The sequence below is a fragment of the Sphaeramia orbicularis genome, chromosome 4 (genome assembly GCF_902148855.1).
Source record: "Sphaeramia orbicularis chromosome 4, fSphaOr1.1, whole genome shotgun sequence".
In the NCBI taxonomy this organism is placed as follows: domain Eukaryota; kingdom Metazoa; phylum Chordata; class Actinopteri; order Kurtiformes; family Apogonidae; genus Sphaeramia; species Sphaeramia orbicularis.
In genome coordinates, this window is record NC_043960.1 from 42,585,122 (window position 1) to 42,603,394 (window position 18,273).

At 38.4% G+C, this 18,273-nt stretch overlaps 1 protein-coding gene across 3 annotated transcripts in view; it reads right to left on the reverse strand.

The window, feature by feature from the left end:
• tpm4a (tropomyosin 4a) overlaps positions 1-18,273 on the reverse strand; it is a 37,237-nt gene that overhangs the window by 17,739 nt on the left and 1,225 nt on the right. For 2 of the 3 annotated variants that reach the window (XM_030132549.1, XM_030132551.1), the window contains exon 2: positions 14,503-14,628. In XM_030132549.1, the coding sequence (XP_029988409.1) occupies positions 14,503-14,628 (126 nt within the window). Of the gene's footprint in view, positions 1-4,437; positions 5,015-14,502; positions 14,629-18,273 lie in introns of those variants that run through there. The other variant, XM_030132550.1, reaches the window with a different exon arrangement.

Here is an 18,273-nt window from a genome sequence, read left to right on the forward strand (position 1 = left end):
ATGTTTGATTAGGTTATATTTAGGATTATGTTACTTTAGAAATGCTACATAGCCCCAGTGATGGTACAGATAACATTACTATATTGGCTATTAACATAATAGGTAATAGACCAAAAAGTTTTGAACCAGGTTTTCTACTGTTTTTAACATGTATCTCCACTCAGACTTTTGTGTATCTTTAATGACACATTCAACTTTGGTAGCTTACATATGTTTTTTACCATTTCAACATCTTTGGTGTCCATTCCATTGACTCCGTAAACAATCTACAGCCTTGAAGACTTGAAGATACAGCACAGTTCTTTGGGGATTAACTTAAGAAATACCTGAGTGTATTACATGTATTAGAGACAGGATCAAGGACAAGTGAAAGAGGGATCTAATTACTGGCTGGTTCCATGGAAGTGGGCTAATGAGCAGCACAATGCTGTTGGGGTTCAGGGGAAGTTATTCCTGACTCTGCCGCTCATACACACTGTAGCTGTCTCTCTCTTAGAATAATCTTTTAACATGAAGATGTGGCATGCAAAGATGGATGCATGCTTTATAAGCCAGCCTGTCAAGTGGTGTGATATGCAAAGGAAGGCCATTATACTTCCTGACAACCATCACAATGAGCGTTTTCTGCGTCAAATGTAATTTGTTGCCATTTCTCCAGAGTATGACTTGTACAAACATATGGAGTGTTAAGTTAAGCAATATAGTTTGAAGTCCAGCCCTGTGTGAAATTAGACTGAAAACCACTAGTTGATTGTTACCCATTTGTAAAAAGTGTTTTCTGACACCAATAAAACAGACAAGAAACCGAAGTTTACAGAATAACGACAGTTCTTCTCAGAATGCTCTTAAGTTTTAATGACACTTTTTAAAACAAAAATGGTGCTAAAACTTGGTTTCTCAGAAAATAGAGGGCAGGTGTTTTAACTTCTCGCAGGTCAAGTAAACATCCTAGTGATAAAAATGTTTGTGCGTTTCTTTCATCACCAGCAGTGTCTCACTATGAGGCGCAGAAAGCCTGTTTGGACTTAAAACAAAAGAAAAAACATCAGTCAACTCCAGTTCAACAAGCAGGGAGTGAAATGTTTCAAACACCACTTGACAGTATGCTATAAATGCATTACCATGCTCTACCATTACAACTCTTCAAATGCTACTTTTATAGCAAATAGCATATTTAGCTCTGCTGTACAAATATATACTAGTTGTTTTTTGAACAGAAACCTGCAACCTTGAACTGCATAATCAGCAAAGCCACAAGCCACTGCCATGGGAGTGTTCCCCAGGATGCCAGCAACGGACACAGCGTAACATGTGGCAGTTATATTTGGAAAGTTGAGCTATTCCCAAGGAGAAAGTCCAAAGAAAACCGTGAAACCAGGAAGTCATTTTTTCCACTGACTCTTCTAGAGACTGGTGGAAGCCTTGCACAAAACTTAACAGCCCAGAGAGTTCATCTATACACAATGATGAGCCAGAGGAAGCTGTAGTGAGGATAAGCATTATTTCTGTATCACCTGCTGATGTGTAGAAGGGCTACAGCATATACAATAGTATGCAGTGTAGAAAAGTGCAGAGATGTCACTTACGAAAACAGCAACTCCTCTGTGTCCATAAAATTCAATATAAATGGTTATAATATGGTGGAGGGGCTGTTTCATTACTTCTACACAGCACTATCTGAAACATAACAGTGTGGAAATGCTCAGTCCACTGCACAAACTAATCTTCCTGTTGATCAGGGCTGGAACTCAGGGACAGGAAGTGTTGGGAGTAGAAGCACAGGAAGTACTGGACCGAGTCGGCAGACAGCATCCTGGGAGGGGCAGCCGGGGGGGGGGTGGTGGCGGACTGTGCTTCCTAGTACTCATTGGAGGTTCAACTTCCCTTAGTTTGTCTTTAAATGTGAATTGATATGCCACAAACTGTATTTAGATGTGCAATATTCAAAACACCTGTGATCACCACGACAACCGTAATGTGTTGTGATGAAAACATAATGCAAAACATAAAACATGAACTTTGGAAAGGTGCTTTTCATTTTATACTTTCTGTAGCCTACGTTTTACTACTGTCTCTTATTGTTCATGAAGTAATTATTTAGTCAGAAAACAACAATAAAAGACTTTGGTTTCTATATTATAACCAGTCTGCTCACTTTGCTCTGTCAGAGTCATGGATGAAGCACAAAAGATAATCCTCTTGACTCCAGACACTCAACCACAAAAGAGAGGATGACTACTGTGAAAACTGAACAGCTCATTGAAAATGATGGCCATAAATTAAAAAAAAAAACATCTAAGCTAAGTCAAATTAGCCTTTCAATACTCTCTTGGGTATCTGTAATCTGACAGAGCCTTAAAGCATTATTCAGTGGTTAAGTCACGTCTCCAGAGGCATCAAAACCACACCAAAAATAACATAAGGCAATTACTTTTAATTTTCATTGCGCGATGCAGCTGGTTGGGTTTTGTTTTCCTGTTGCGTCCACATTTTCAAACAATGATTTATTACCTTAACATGCTCTGCAAGGTTCCTGTTTTGATCTCACTGTGTGCCGATGAAAAGGGTTTTTGTGCCAAGGAATCTCTCCAGGTTGCCCTAATTATTCACATATGGGACCACACCAGCCACCACCACACAAATGCACAGTGTATCTCAGCGCAGAATACACATGGATGCAGATGTGTGACAGCTGCTTATACATATCAGAGCTGACAAGGATGGAGGACTTTGTACCAAAACGGAAATTAAAACACCTTAGGTTTGTCACTCGGTATGCTTAAAGGTCATATGCGGTTGTACACAGTTTCATTCATCCAATTCCCACATGTTTCTATGCATGACGGTATCAGGAAAGAACAAACATTTATGGGCTGTTATTGACAGAACAACCTAACTCAGAGGTCGACCAATAAGTGGATTTTTAAAGCCGTTATAAGGCTGAAACACACAAAAAACGGTAGTGAAAGTCTGTTCAGTCAAAGCAATAAATGCATAAAAAGTACATTTGAATCACTGAACTGAAATCTAACAGTAAAAAATCTAGATGGCACTGTTTGTCTTTAAGTTGGTATTCTCTCTCAAAGTCAGTATTTCCGGCGTAGATGACTGATGTCAGTCCCTCTCTAAACCACACTGATGAATTAGTTTAATCTCTAACCTAAATACTTCCCGTTCAAGTCATAGTACTTTAGACTGGTTGCCTCTTCCACTTAGTGACAGAAAACTGTGGCCTGAGACAAACTAAAACTCTGACATCACTAATATATGTTTCTACAACAGACACTATCCTCTAAAGCTGAGCAACCACCCAGTGGTTACATTAACAAGGTGCCCTGTTACCTAATAGGCAGTCTGTAACAAAGGCACAAGGCTCCTTTCATCATCACAGCTCCCATATCTTTACAGCCACACCTTCCCCTCCCACTCTCCTTGAATGTTTCTTACTCGTCCTGTCATTAACCGGCTCCTATGCTGTGGATATGGCACCAATCGCCATAAAGAAGCATGTGAAACTCAAGTTGAAACTGTTACCTAAACTGCACGGCTAGGCATTTTCTGAAAACTCTTCTGCATGAGTCTATAAAACCTCATAGTCAAGAGACAAGCAGGTGACCATGCTGCTTGAATACTTTTTTAAAAAAGTATGAGTCACTCGAAGACACATTCCTGCATCTGCTTTGAACGCCACATATTTGAGGAACTTGAACATGACTTGTGCTAATTACAGCCTACAGGTTGTGCAACTGTTGGAGACAGATATGTGTATATTTACATGTCAGGAAAGTGTTGAAAACTGCATTTTTCAGTAGTGTATGTCTTTCAATTCCTAATAACAGAGCAGGCGTACTTGTAACTAATTTTCCTATCATCTGCAGAGGAAGCGGGGCTTTGTGGTCAGGAGCCTTTGGCCTTCAACCAGACAGCTGCTGTTGGCCAACATCCACCCTGCTGAAGTACCTCTGAGCAAGCCACAGAACTATGAAGCATGAAAATATTACAGACTGAAAAGTTGGCAGCACTCAAATGTGATCAATATCAGGCTTCATACTGAGAATCAACTTGTTTTGTTGCCATTAAAAGTAACAGATCAGTTTAGTCCACTGAATACAACAGAGTGCCTCCTTCTGTCTACGTGGTCCACATTATTCACAGTAGCTTTATTGCGGCCTGTAAGGCAGACATCACTGAGCATGCGCACAGACCTGTAGGAATCCAAACTTTTTTTTTTTTTTTTTTCATTAGACCAACGCCTTGCATTGTGGCACAATCACGCCCGCGAATGAATCAATGACATAAACTATATAGACTTTTCGAGCCCGAGGGATGAAAATAAGTCAAGTTACTGCAATTGAATGAGTTTGGAGATTAAAGGGTCAAAGTTTGGGATCACAGAGGACAGAAAAAAGCCAAAGAAAGAGGATTTGATTGTCTCACTTTCTCTCGGAGCTCCCGTTCACTGTCCAGCTCTCTCTGTAGGACCTGAGCCCGGTCCTCTGCGTCGTCGGCCTGCTGCTGCAAACACTGAATCTTCCTCTTCACAGCATCCAGAGAGTTCATACCTGCCATTGTATACTTTTATTTAAGACTACACGATAAAGGAAAGACTTAAGACTGGATCTGGGTTGTGCAAAAAAAAAGGAATCAAAATAAGCCGTCGGCAAACGCTTCCTGCTTGTTTTGTCTATCCAAAAATAATAATATGAACAAAACAAGAAAAGACCGGATTTTTAAGAAAAATACTGAAATCAATGTCCGCCCGTGGCCAAAGGCTATTGAATGTAAAGGAGTCGTTCAAGTGCAAGAAAAGTTATATAACCAGGAAGTAACAAAGTGTCCAAATGTGGTCCCAATGGATCTTCTGGTCGTTAGGAATGTAATGTAGAAAGTTCATGTGCAGTAAAGAAAAGTCGTCCTGGGGAATGTAGCAGTTTTGGTCCGGACACTGAGTTTGAGAGGAGGAGGATAAAAGAAGGCTGTGCGGAGAGGAGAGGAGAGCCGAGAGAGCGCCAGTCTGCGCCGGGGAGGGAGAGAGATGATTGGGGCGGTGAGGTCACAGGGGGCGGAGCCTAAGTGGGTCTGTGCGTGTGTGTCTGATCCCGGTGACTGATGTGACCACCAAGACATTGAAAAGAAAAAGAAAGTCAAGATGAGTTATTTTCTGTAGTTGTAAAGGACCAGGAGTTTCCCCATAGTTTAGATGTGTCATATCCAAACTTCAGCCACCTGTGACCTTAAATGTACACTCAGATTTACATCTTACTGTCCTCAGGAGTGTTTCTGACTCCTCTGACGGTTTAATAGCCTAATTTACCAAGAAGTATTCGACTAATGGTCGACCAGTAAGTGGATTTTTAAACCCATTATAAACCTAAACACACACACACACACACACACAAAAATGAGTGTGAAAGTCTGTTATGTATCTGTGAAATTAACTAATCACTTCAGTCAAAGCAAAAAATATGTAAAAAGTACATTTGAATTACTGACCTGAAATCTAAGTGTAAAAAATCTAGATGGCAATGTTTATATTTAAGTTGGTATTCTCTCTCATAGTCAGTATTTCCGGTGTAGATGCCTAATATCAGTCCCTCTCTAAACCACACCAATGAATCAGTTTATCTCTAACCTAAATACTTCCTGTTCTCGTCATAGTACTTCAGACTGGTTGCCTCTTCCATTTATACACTATAACTCTGACATCATAACATATATGAGTTTCTACATGAGGCAGTATCCTCTAAAGCTGTGAAACCATCCAATGGTTAAATTAAAAATAGGGCCAAGGGTCCTGTAGTCCAACAGCAAATTTAAATACATTTATGGATATTTATTTGATCTTTTAAGGTCACTCAAAGTCAAAGGTCATGGTAGACCTTGCCCCAAGGAACCTCTTCTATGAATTTCAGTTTTGGAGAAGAAGTCTCTAGAAATCTGGACATAGATGACCTTGGGTTTGACCTTTCAAGATCAGTCAAGGTCAAAGGTCATGGCACCAAATGAAAGTCCATATGTGACTTTCTATCTATTGCCAATAGTAATTATATCAATATCTGCAAAAGTTTTAGACAGAAATCTGATGTAAGTTTAAAGGAGACAGGGCATTTGGAGCCATCAGCTGCATTACAAAATTAACATACTTCGATAGTGTCGGTCTGGGGCACCGATAAAGGGGGGGGGACATGACAAATTCATGTGGCCCAGCAGTTGTGGGGGGCCCATAGAGCAGAGGAGGGGGTCCAGTGGATACAGGCTAGAAGTTGTGAAAATGTCGTGTAAGATCTGTTGTATAAGACAGACATAGAAGACAGGAATTGGGCGTTCAAAGTCAAAACATGTTAAGTTTCAGTTTTGTTTAGTGCAAGTGACGTTATGTGTGGATTGTGCGTACCCCCCCACCCCCACCCCCCCACCCCCACCGCTCCGACTGAATTTTATAAAAGTGCCCACAACGTTTAGCTTTTATGGGGCCCACAACTGGTGTTGGTAGTTCAGGTTCTTTTTTATATACATTCATAGTAAACACAAAAATATTGTAGAAATTAAATAGTTTCAATTTGCACTCCAAGTAGTATAATCTAACTTTCATAAATTTTCTTATTTGAGGATGAAGTAGTAGAAGTTAGGATGGAGTACATTTAATAAAACAATCCTTAAACATCCCAGTCAACTGATATTTATCTGTCAAACTATCTATCTGCTCTGCTCAAAAACAAGGACTAATTTAACCAAGAACTTAATGTCAGTATGATTCTGGACCTGCTGTTCCCAACCACTAAAAGTGGTTTTCAAAAAGCAGCACAGTTTCCTATTTTTCCTTTAATCTCTGTCTACTCTTTGTGACTGTAAAACTACTTAGAGCCCGTTGATGAGAAGTGAAGCTGACTGTTCGTTCAGTGCTTCAGTGTGTATCTGCAGAGCTACACAGCCACCATTTGGGGCTGAAAACTACACTGAGGTCCACCTCTTTGGTTCTGTGCTATTTGACACAATCATGTGAGTGAATAATAGATTAAACTATATGTTAGAAGTGATTGGCTTATGAGGCTACTACTAGTCTGTATTTGAGGCTAAACTTCATATTTTACTAATGTTTAGTTGCAGTGATAATGCAGCTAATATCTAAGACTAGCTAAGAAAATGTCATAATTTGGAAAAATGGATTAAAAAAAAAGAGAGGCATACAAAATAGAAAGCGAAATGTGCTGTTTTTGGACTAGATTTAGTTTATTTTCACTCAGATTTCTGTAGATGCCTCAACTTTGATGTTATATTTTGTTTTGTATTTGTTAAGTTTTTTTTTTTAATTTTATTGAAGCAAATTGCATGAAAATTATGTATGAAAAGTATGAAAATTAAAAGTCGTTATTGTGGACAACAATATACAATAGGATTGTTTGTTACAGTAAGGCACTATTTACAATAAGATTGTTAAATGCTTGGAGTGTTGTCCTATGTAAAGTTCATTTCCCAGCCAATCCCAAGAGGGTTTTAAAAGAGTTTATATGAAGAAGTAGGACACTTTTCTTAGCTGTTGGCAGTATCTTCCTTTTACCACACAGACAATATTGACACATTTGGAGATACATGGTTTTCATGGTAAAGTGCGTAAACAGAACTTGAAGAAGAGGACTTTGCTGACTATTTTTTTGTTGTTGTTGTTTTTTTTTGTATAAAAACAGTTCACCTGGTTGTACAATATAAAGCTGAGTTCTTCTAGTGATTTTCAGAATCATGTTATGGGGGATGAGGGTCATACAAACTGTCTTAAAAATATTTATACTCGTATGATTCTGGAGATTCTTTTTTAGGTCTCTGAAAATCTGAAAACAAATGTGCCTGGCTGACAACATGAGGAGTTCAAATTCTTCTGTAACCCTTTCCCACCTGAAAAGCAGAAAAACAACTCTTCTCCTAAGCACTTCAGATCAGACCTTGACTGTCAAGACCCAGATTTCTTTTCTATAATTAAAGTGGACTCTGAAATACCTCTGACGTCCCCCTCAATAGACCTGATAATCCTATAGCTTCTTTTGACACATAAATATATTGATGCAGCATTATTCATAGTAAATTGGCAAAGCGTAATTTTAATTTTTTACATTTATGCACCTTTGAGTAGTTTTAGTACTTAAATAAAAATCACATTTTAGGTTATGCTCATTCAGAAAAAGAGATAATTCACAAGGGTTCATACACTTTTTCTGCGACTAATCAGGCATCGGTTAAAAGGATCATGAGTAAATGAATGAGTAAAGCACGACTCACAGCTGAATCTGCAGCAAAGGGGCTCAATGTTCAGAAAACAGCGATGGTCATTATGACAATTTATGTTCTCAATACATTATTTCCTTCAAAGGAAATCTGTTTAAGTGGTTCTATAAGTGTGGTTCATTAGTGTTTTTATTTTTGATGAAGTCTGTGCATTTATCGTGGGGAGTTAACAAACAAACATTATTTAACACCTGTCTGTTCACAGATGATGTTCACTGAGGCAGTAAATCTGATCTGAGCTCCATCTTTCCTCCCTGCCCTGCCTCTGTTTACTCTTATTCACATGATCGGCCCGTGAGCAAACACACATATATACACACACACACACTGGCTGGATGTGCATGTAGGCCAGTCCGGTCCCTGTGTTCACTCAGCCTCAGTCCAGGTTCAGCTCAAATCCAGGCGGTAGAAAAAAAATCCCTTACAATCATTTTCATCTGTTGATGGAATCTTTCTCTCTGATTTGCCCCATGCACCGGAAAAGCTGGAAGCATTGATTTCATTAGAGACAGGAGTGTGGGGTTTTCTGTTTGCCTTAGCTGCATTCTTGAAATACCAGAACACCCCCCCTGCTCCTCCCCATGCTCTCGCCTTTCGCTGCTCAGCCGACCAATACAGTCCAGCTTTCTCAAAAGCAATAACTGTTGCTTATGCATTTATTGTGGAACAGCACAGTCCCACCTTCCTCCACTGTAGTCTGTTCTACTTTTTTGGGGTTTTTTTTAGTATATGTCTTTGCTCCTGTGCGATCTGAGGCTATAAGGATGCAGGCTTTTGTGTGATTCCTTGTTCGCAGTGAACTGTGATGACCTAAATATCAGCGCTACCAGTCAATCATGCACAGATTCCATTTTATGAATCACAACTGCTGGGTTGTTGGGGTCTTTGGGTTTGCTGCTGTGTGTTCCCAAGCCCCTCCAGGTTTCCAATGTGGCTGTGCTCTCTGTGTGAATTCAGATGTGTAATGACTTGACTGCTGCCTCTAATAAGTGACATGTGGAGGGGAATTCACAGAGGTGGAGTAAAGGGACTCTCAGTGTGTAGAACCTCACTGCACATGGTCAAATCTCTTTTTTTGCAGAAGCTAAGCTAGTTGAAGTCCATTTTTGCGTGCTGGAAATCACTTCAGAAAAAAAAGCTTCACCCAGACAGGCCTATACCACAAATTCAACAAGTACTTCTTTCCAACTGTCCACTTGACCCACTTTACAAGTGACACTGTTCTCAGAGTTTATTTAATCACTGTGTGAGTATAATCCAGTGCGTCTCAGCCTCAGTCTCTATGGGTCAGACACTTCCCTTCTCTTCACTTTTGTATGTCGTACAACACTGCATTTCCTTAGGATATCCTCCACATGATCGAAACAATGCCACATCTTGATGCAAGCTGGGAAGACTCTTTTTCTTTGCATCATTTGTTTAGTAATATCATTAAAATGACTTAGTGTTTATTTATTAGTGCTGGTGTTTATTACACTGGCCTGTAACTAGTGAATTGGTATGAACAGTATTTTATCATTATCTTGGATGTGATTGATTCCCTAAAGAGGAATTTTATGGGTTTTGATTTGAGTTCCATTTTTCTTTTGTACTCTCTTTCTCTCACACACACACACCAGCAATCACACACAGCTCTTCACATATACAAGAACAAGAACATTGGAGGAACCCACCAGTGACAGATATACAGCACTGTGGGTTTGTGGTTTTGCCAGCAATCTAAAATATGATCTCTTTTTCCAGATTGCAGCTGATTAGCCACAAAAGAGCTGCCTTTTCTAATTTTATGCTGCATTTACTGAAATTATTTGTGAATGCAGAACTCTTTTAACAAGCTTTAGAAGGAGTTTGTCCTAAAAAAGTCTTGTATTAGATGAAACACAATTCAATAAACAATTCTTTCATATATGTGTTTTACATAAGTCCTTCAAGATGTCTTTTTTTGTTGGGATTTGGCACTGACTAAATAGAACAGAATTGAACTGAATCAAGTTGCATTTCCCTATAACATTGTCTGGGTGCACATAAACCTTTTGCATTGAGGAATAAGCTTTATACTGATTGTCCAACTGTGAGAAGAAACTCCAACTTGGACTAAAAGATAAACAGTAGGGCTTTTTCATTGTTTCATGATCTTGATTTCACAGATGTTTATCCCTTAACCTGAAACCAAAGAAGCTTTAGGTTTGATTTGATTTAGCATGTGAGTGTGTGTGTGGCGTTATGGTTTATCCATGTGCTCATCTTTCAGGAGTGGCTGCACAGGAATGTAACTGTTTCTGAAGTGCTCCAAATCGTTCACAGTGGATCAAAGTAAACTCACAGCTGGTACTGGCTTAGAAAAAGTCCAGCTGTGGTATAATGGGCCCTAGTTTCCTATAGTGCCATGGTAACACAAGCTTTGTGTGATTGTGTTTGTGTGTGTGTTGTTGTCACAGTAAGAATCAGAATAACAAGAGCAAAGGCCTATTCTACTCTCAATATCTGAGTATCTACATACAGTATATGACTATGGGCAGAGCATGAAAAAAAAACAAACAAACCTGCAGCCACCCACTCAGTCTGCGGTCTTCAATAATGTCTCACTATGTGACTGGTTACACATCACTACTAACAGCCTATCAGCCAAGAAAAAAAGCACTAATTTCTGTGGGAATATTTACAAATACTTTTTCTAATCTTTGCAGTTCAGTGTGAAAACTCAAAATACACTGAGCCTGGGGCACCGATAAGGGAGGGTAAACATGACAAATTCATGGGGCCCAGCATTTGTGGGGGGCCCATAAAGGAGTGGAGGGGGTCTAGTGTATACCAAGGTTATAATCGTTAACGAAAACGAACAAAATGATGAAAACTAAAATTGAAAAAACATTTTCGTTAACTGAAATAAATAAAAACTGTAATCAAATGAAAAAAATGATAACTAAATGAAACTGTATTGTGAGCTTACAAAACTAACTAAAACGTATAAAAATTATGGATAAAATTCCCTTTGTTTTCATCTTTGTCAATGTTGGATTGATATGAAATTGATTTATTTCGCTCCAGCAGTTTTAGCTGGTGACGACATACAGTACTACACAGTCCATCATGTCTGGTTCCTTGTGGTTTCCAGTCGTCTTCTGGTCCCCACTCTACCTGGAACATACAGACTAAAGCTGGGACAAAGCAGCACAGTCCTGTCTGGGATTTACTTTAGTGATGCATGGGGTTGGGTTTTTTTTTTTTTTTTTTTTTTTTTTGCTCACTGTGTGTGCGTGAGTGACACAGACAGAGCGGAGCTGAATGACAGCGAGTTTATCACCATGAAAAGGCCTTCCAAGCCCTGAACTGCACAGTTTAGAAGAGGAGAAAAGAGGAGGATGAAAAGTAATCCAATTACAGAGGTATGGAACCTGTTATAATGTTAAAAAAACATTTGATGTTACTAGCTACAGCTAGCTGAATTAAAATGAAGCAAAGTTGACTAATAATGGAACTGTAGATGATTAAGAGATGAGATATCTGCTAAGGTGTGGTTTACTGCTGCTGAACTGGGTTAGATATGTTTATAAGTGATTTATATATGTTTCTATATGGTTTATATATGTTTGTATGCAGTTTACTGCTGGTTTATATATGTTTCTATCTGGTTTAACTACTGGTTAGCTGGTTTATATATGTTTCTATCTGGTTTACTGCTGGCTGCTTTGTGCATCTCCTCTAACGCTTTGCACATCTTCGCATTGTTTTCACATAAGTGACGTTGTGTATGGATCGCACACCCACCCCCCCAACCTGCTAAAGGGAATTTATACATTGTACTGTACATGTGTTTGTGTCTCTACTCAGTCAATGAGCCGCCCTAACCCGACCCCCAAATAAAGTGTCCAGGGTAACCCAATGATCTATGCGTCACTAATTCCTCTGAATAGGATGGTGAGGAAGATAAAATATATGAAATAACTAAAACTAATACTGAAACTAAACTAAACTAAAACTAAGCATTCAGAAAAAAATGATAACTAATAAAAACTAGAAAACCTGCTCTAAAAACTAATTAAAACTAACTGAATTAGAGAAAAAAAAGTCAAAACTAATTAAAACTAAACTATAATTAAAAATCCGAAACTATTATAACCTTGGTGTATACAGGCTGGAAATTATGAGAATTTCATGTAAGATCCACTGCATAAGAGAGGCACAGAAGTTGGGAGTTGGATGTTGAAAGCACGTAAAGTTTCAGTTTTGTTTTGAAAGGGTCCACAACGTTTACCTTTCATGGGACCCACAGTTGGTAGCGGCGCCCCTGCACTGAGCAAAAATATAAACGCCCCATGTACAGTATATGTGTAATGAGATGCGCAGCCCAAAATGAGCTCATGATGTTTTATAATTGTAGAATATAATTAATTGTCTGTCCATCTCTGTGAGTGAGCACTTCCTCAGTGATCCAGTGATTCCACCCCCAACACAGGTTTGGCATGTGCAGACACTGCTCAGACAGCGTTAACAGGACTCAGACACTCCTTATGCTGAGGACAATAAAAGGACACCTCAAAATGTCACATTTCATCAGATGTCACCATGACACAGATGTTGCAAATGATGCAGGAACGTCATTGGCATGCATGATACAGAGATGATGTCCTCTAAGAGGAGTGGAATAATATTCCACAGGCCACAGTTGACAACCTTGTCAGCTCGATGAGAAGATGATGTGTTTCTCTGTGGTGGACTCACAAGATATTGAGTGGGGATTTCTTTCAACCAGCCCCCACCGCGTCCACATGAATGTCTCTGAATGCCAGACGCCACTATTGTGTTCTAATAGACAGTAATCTGTACCACATTGATCAACAAAATAAAGTGTGTACGATTTAATAAACTGTGCAACACCTAATGCTATTAAAAAGTGTCACATGGGGTGTTTATATTTTTGCTCAGAGTACATATTATTGAAATTTGAACTGTATTAAATTCAGTCACCTTAAACTTAAATAGATTGATTTTGGAATTACTCAGTTCCAAATATTTGTTGCACTGATCAGCAAAAATCAGAATCAGTCCTGAAAAACAAAACTTACAGAGAAGTGAAGCATAGTCATCATAGAAAGATTATTTATGATCCCATTTGAATTGTACCATTAACTACACATACAATAGTTGTCTTTTCAAATATAATTCAGTCAGAAAGTCACAGTTTGTTGTAAAGACAGTAAAGTAACACCTAGTTTAGGGTGAAATGACTGCATCTCTCACGTCTCCCTCAAAACAGCGTTGGCCGGTTTCACCTTGTTCCCCTAGAGCAATGTGAAAAAATATTAAAGAATTAAAAATCATTTCAAGTCTGGCCATGTCGAACCTGCAGAGATATCTATCTACTTAGTCTGACCAGATTGCAGAGAAAGAACGTCACACCGTCACCTCTGTGACTGTGTGTATTCTTCCTATTTATGTATTGTCGTCATCTGATAATTCAACAGTTTTACAACAAAGTTTGATTTTGTTGACTTGAAAAAATTATCTTTTGAATTGACAAACATTTCGTGCAAATATCAAATAATTAAAAACAAATTAAAATAATTACTCGTCTGTCACCATTCATTGTAATCTTTTTTTTTTTCCTTTCCCAAGAATAGGTTGGATTACACACAGGTTAGAGAGCCAACACTGAGCCATCATCATGTCTCTATAGCTCCACTTTCCTTACCAACTTAAAGCACAGCAACAAGGATGGACAGCATCATGTCTTTGAACATTAAATGACATTTTAGTTTATATTTATTGTCTCTGGAGGGAGAGTTGACCTCTGAATTGGACCCCTTCTTTACAGCAGGTGCAGTGGGGTCCAACTCCAGATCTAAGCCAATACCACGGTAAAGGACGCTGACAGGAGAACAAACCTAGCATAAATCTTTCTGACAGATTAATTCCCTAATAGACTACAACAGACTAGGCTGACTGTATGCTTCACTTGTTTTCTTTTATTTTCACTGGATGGAGCAAAGTTTTAATTGGTCATGATAATCCAGCCCCCAGGCACTGATGTAAGTGGTTGTGGTATTTAGAGCAGCAAAGTGTTGGCGCCTCTTTTGAACCAGTTTTCCTTTGGGTGAATCGGTTTAAAGAGCTGATTTGAGATTTGGCACCAGCTCCAAAAAGGCCCTGGAACGGCCTTGGTGGAAAACTTGCACACATGTGTCGATGCATATGTACAGAATGAGTGTTTGACCGTTCACTCACGTCTGCAGCTTTCTTCTCAGACAGTTCCAGTTTTTCTTGTGCGTCTTTGAGGCCCTCTGAGAATTTGTCCAGTTCATCTTCAGTCTGCTTCAACTTCTTCTGGAGGTCAACCAGCTCCTCCTCCAGCTACAAAAGTAAAACACTGTTAGCACCTGTGTACACACTGTCTGTTCAGTGTCCTTTCATCCTCGTTTTATATGCCTGCGTTTGTCCCCCTTTTTTCCTCCAGTTTAGCATGAACACTCCCTATGCACCGCTGGCCTAGTTACTGCTACCTCCAGTCATTACATTAAACCTTGTTCTCTTCTGTTCTGTTGATGTTTTGACAGCCTTACATTACATTTAACTGGCATAGTGTGCAATTATATACAGGAAACACTACACTTAAACAGACAAACTTCACTCTAATAAAATAAACCTGCATTAATTTTACTTTCAAAACTGTCAGAATCTCTTTACTAAGACATGACACTATTAGTATTTTCCAGTGACTCAGTGGGACAGGATATTATTGATTAATTCATGAAGTACCTGTGTCTTATTGGGCTGTCATCTTGTGTTTATGGTGTTTGATGATATTTAAATGTTAATGGTTTATTTTTCACACAGCAAAAATTGGAGAGTTGAATCAACTCCCACAGAGTTGACTTTAACCCTTTTTCAGAGTTTATATAGGTCCACACTTTACAGAGTTAAATTAACATTTTCACTGGAGTTAATTATTTAACACTATGCCAGAGTTGCCTTTTTAACTCAGAAGCCTGAGTTAACTTAACACTGATTGATTTAACTACCAACAATCACAAGACTTCAAAAATGGTAAAATGGACTGAACTTACATAGTACGTTTTCTACACCTTCGTGGTGCCCAAAGCGCTTTACAATTCCTCACATTCAACTGTTCACACACCAGCGGGTGACTGTGACATATGGACAGTCAGAGCCAGGATTTGAACTGCCGACCCCTTGGTCAACGGAAGACCCACTCTACCAACTGAGCCACAGCTGCCCTTCATAATCTCACCGACCTGGGTTAAATTAACCCATATGGATTTATTATTTACACTGTCAGAGTTTCTCCTTTAACTCAAACAGAGTTAAATTAACACCATGAAAGAAACAAAAATAACACTCATTTTACTTAATTTTCACTCTGAAAGTAGTGTTAATTTTAATCATAAAAAAGTGAATCCATTAAAAATGACTTAAAATTCAATGTGAACAGGATGATTCAAAGAAAGTTGATGTATTTTTTTTTTTAGAACATTTATTTTTCCTCTTTTCTCTCTGACAGTGACAGTCTGATAGAAATTGCACAGGTTCACCTGGTTTGAAATGCAGGGGCCAGGCGAATTAACACTGGAGAGACGCAAAACAACACTTCTCCTGAGTTAATTTCCACAGGCTTGACTAACTCTTTTCATTAACCCCAACTCTGAGTCACATTTAACTCATAGTGAGTTAAAACTATACTTTGAGAGTGAAAATTGACTCTCAAATGTTTAACCCTGAAATTTCAACTCTCCAATTTTTGCAGTGCAGTTTTTTATGGTGTGACCCCTGGTGTGCAGATCCCTGTCCTCAGCAGTGGTGTCAAGTAACAAAGTACAAATACTTTATTGCTTTACTTAAGTAGAAATTTTGGTTATCTATACTTTACTGAGGTAATTATTTTTCAGCTGACTTCTTACCTCTACTCCTTACATTTTCACGCAATTATCTGTACTTTCTACTCCTTACATTTCGAAATAACCTCGTAACTCCTATTTCATTTCAGCTTGTTTTCATTCCGGTTTATCACCATTCAAATTTTAAAAAAAGAAATATCCAGATAAATTTGCCATCCGGATAGAGTGAATTTGATTGTGGTTGGATGAGAAGTATAAACATATACCATTCCAACACCCTATTGGTTTTTAAGTGATCCATCACATCTGACTTTTTGCACCATTCCAATACTTATATTCAACTAGTCATCATATTTTCTACTCCATGAAACACATGTTAATGCTCAGTAGTATGCATATATGGTTCTTTGATACATTTGCATTGGACTAAAATGTGTTCATGTTCAATGGGCATATATGCAGCTGAAACAGGTAGTCCAGTGCATCCCACATTTTTCAACATTAACATTTTAATATAACATTATAGTCATTATGGCCTTTAGAAAACATTTTTCAGGGAGGTGGGGTGGTGCACTATAGGAACCTGGGCGCCGCCTCAGCTTTTATCCTAATGGCATTTTTTTCCCCTTACATTTATTTTTATACTGTAAGTAGTTTTGAAACCAGTACTTTTACACTTTTGAGTAAAAAGCTTGAGTTGATAGTTCAACTTCTACAGCAGACTTTTTAAATCCTAGTATCTATACTTCTACCTGAGTAATGAATGTGAATACTTTTGACATATCCGATCCTCACACACCACTGTCTCCATAGAGGGTTAAGTGTTCCCCCTACTCAGACGTCCCATCTGAGCCCCAGAAGTACTTCTGATAATCCAACTGAATTCCACCCCGTCATTGTGTCCTTCAGTCTAAAAATATAGCTGTTATCAGTGAAAGCACACAGACACTTCAAACCAATGCCCTAATATGTGTATGTGTGTTTAATCTTCTATTTGTGTGAGCACATTTGCATCTATGTGTCCGTCTGCAGGTCTGTTATGTATGTGTGTTGGATACACCTCAACTGAACATCATGACACTGTCCACTCAGATACAGTATTAACTGGTTCTGAAATGATGGATGTAAATATTTCTCCAGAAACCAGACGCTGGTTTGTTTCATCAACTAAACTGACCAACATTACCATGTGAGATGATTTCTTTTTAGTATGGTTTCAACATTTAGCTTCCCTAAAAACAGCACTATAATTGTTTTATTAATACCAGTTTTAGCTGTTATTGCATAATCCTTTTGTTATTTGTGACATATGTATTGTTGCGTAATTTACAGAAATGTACAAAGAAAATGTTGCATTATCACAGCATTTGCTTAATTCTATTTAAACTTAAATGAATGGTAATTAAATTTGAATGTTTCCTACTTGTAATAGTTTAACCCATAAAGGCCCAAACCAACTACTGATGTAAACTGTTTAATACCTGTTGATCCAATAATCCTATCAATACATGTAAATAATCGGTGTAAATGCAGTTTGTCATCTTTTCATGGTCATCAGATATGACCCATTTGGACATTCAGAGGCTCTGTAGTTACCATGGAAACACCGTCATCTTCTACAACATTGATTCACAAGTAAAACCCATGGAGTTTGATTAATGATAGTGGATGGAGACACTTATTTTTACTTTCAATTAATGATACTTTTGCTGAAAAAGTCACTTTTTCCTCAGTTTTCTATGTGTTTGATATAACAACCCTCAACTTTAATCTGAGTTTTAATGAACATCTACATGATCAGTGAATTAAATATAGGAAAATACCTGATGTACACAAAAAAATGCAAAACACAGAGGATAAAAATATAATAACTGGTGATACATCACTTAAGAAAAGTTAACTAGAGAGAAAAATTCATTTGGGAACTGCCAAAAAAGTAGCACTGGGTCTTTATGGATTAAAGTAAAACTATGAAGAAGTTGTGAGGAATGGTCTGTAAGCAAATGGGAGTAAGTGTTTACTGAGTGTTTCCTAGAAGGTATGTCTGGTATGGGATCAGTGTTTTGAATATCTTAAGAACTGGATGAAGAGAGAAGGTTTTAAAGGAAAATATAAGCCAGTCCTACTTAACGTCTGGACATTT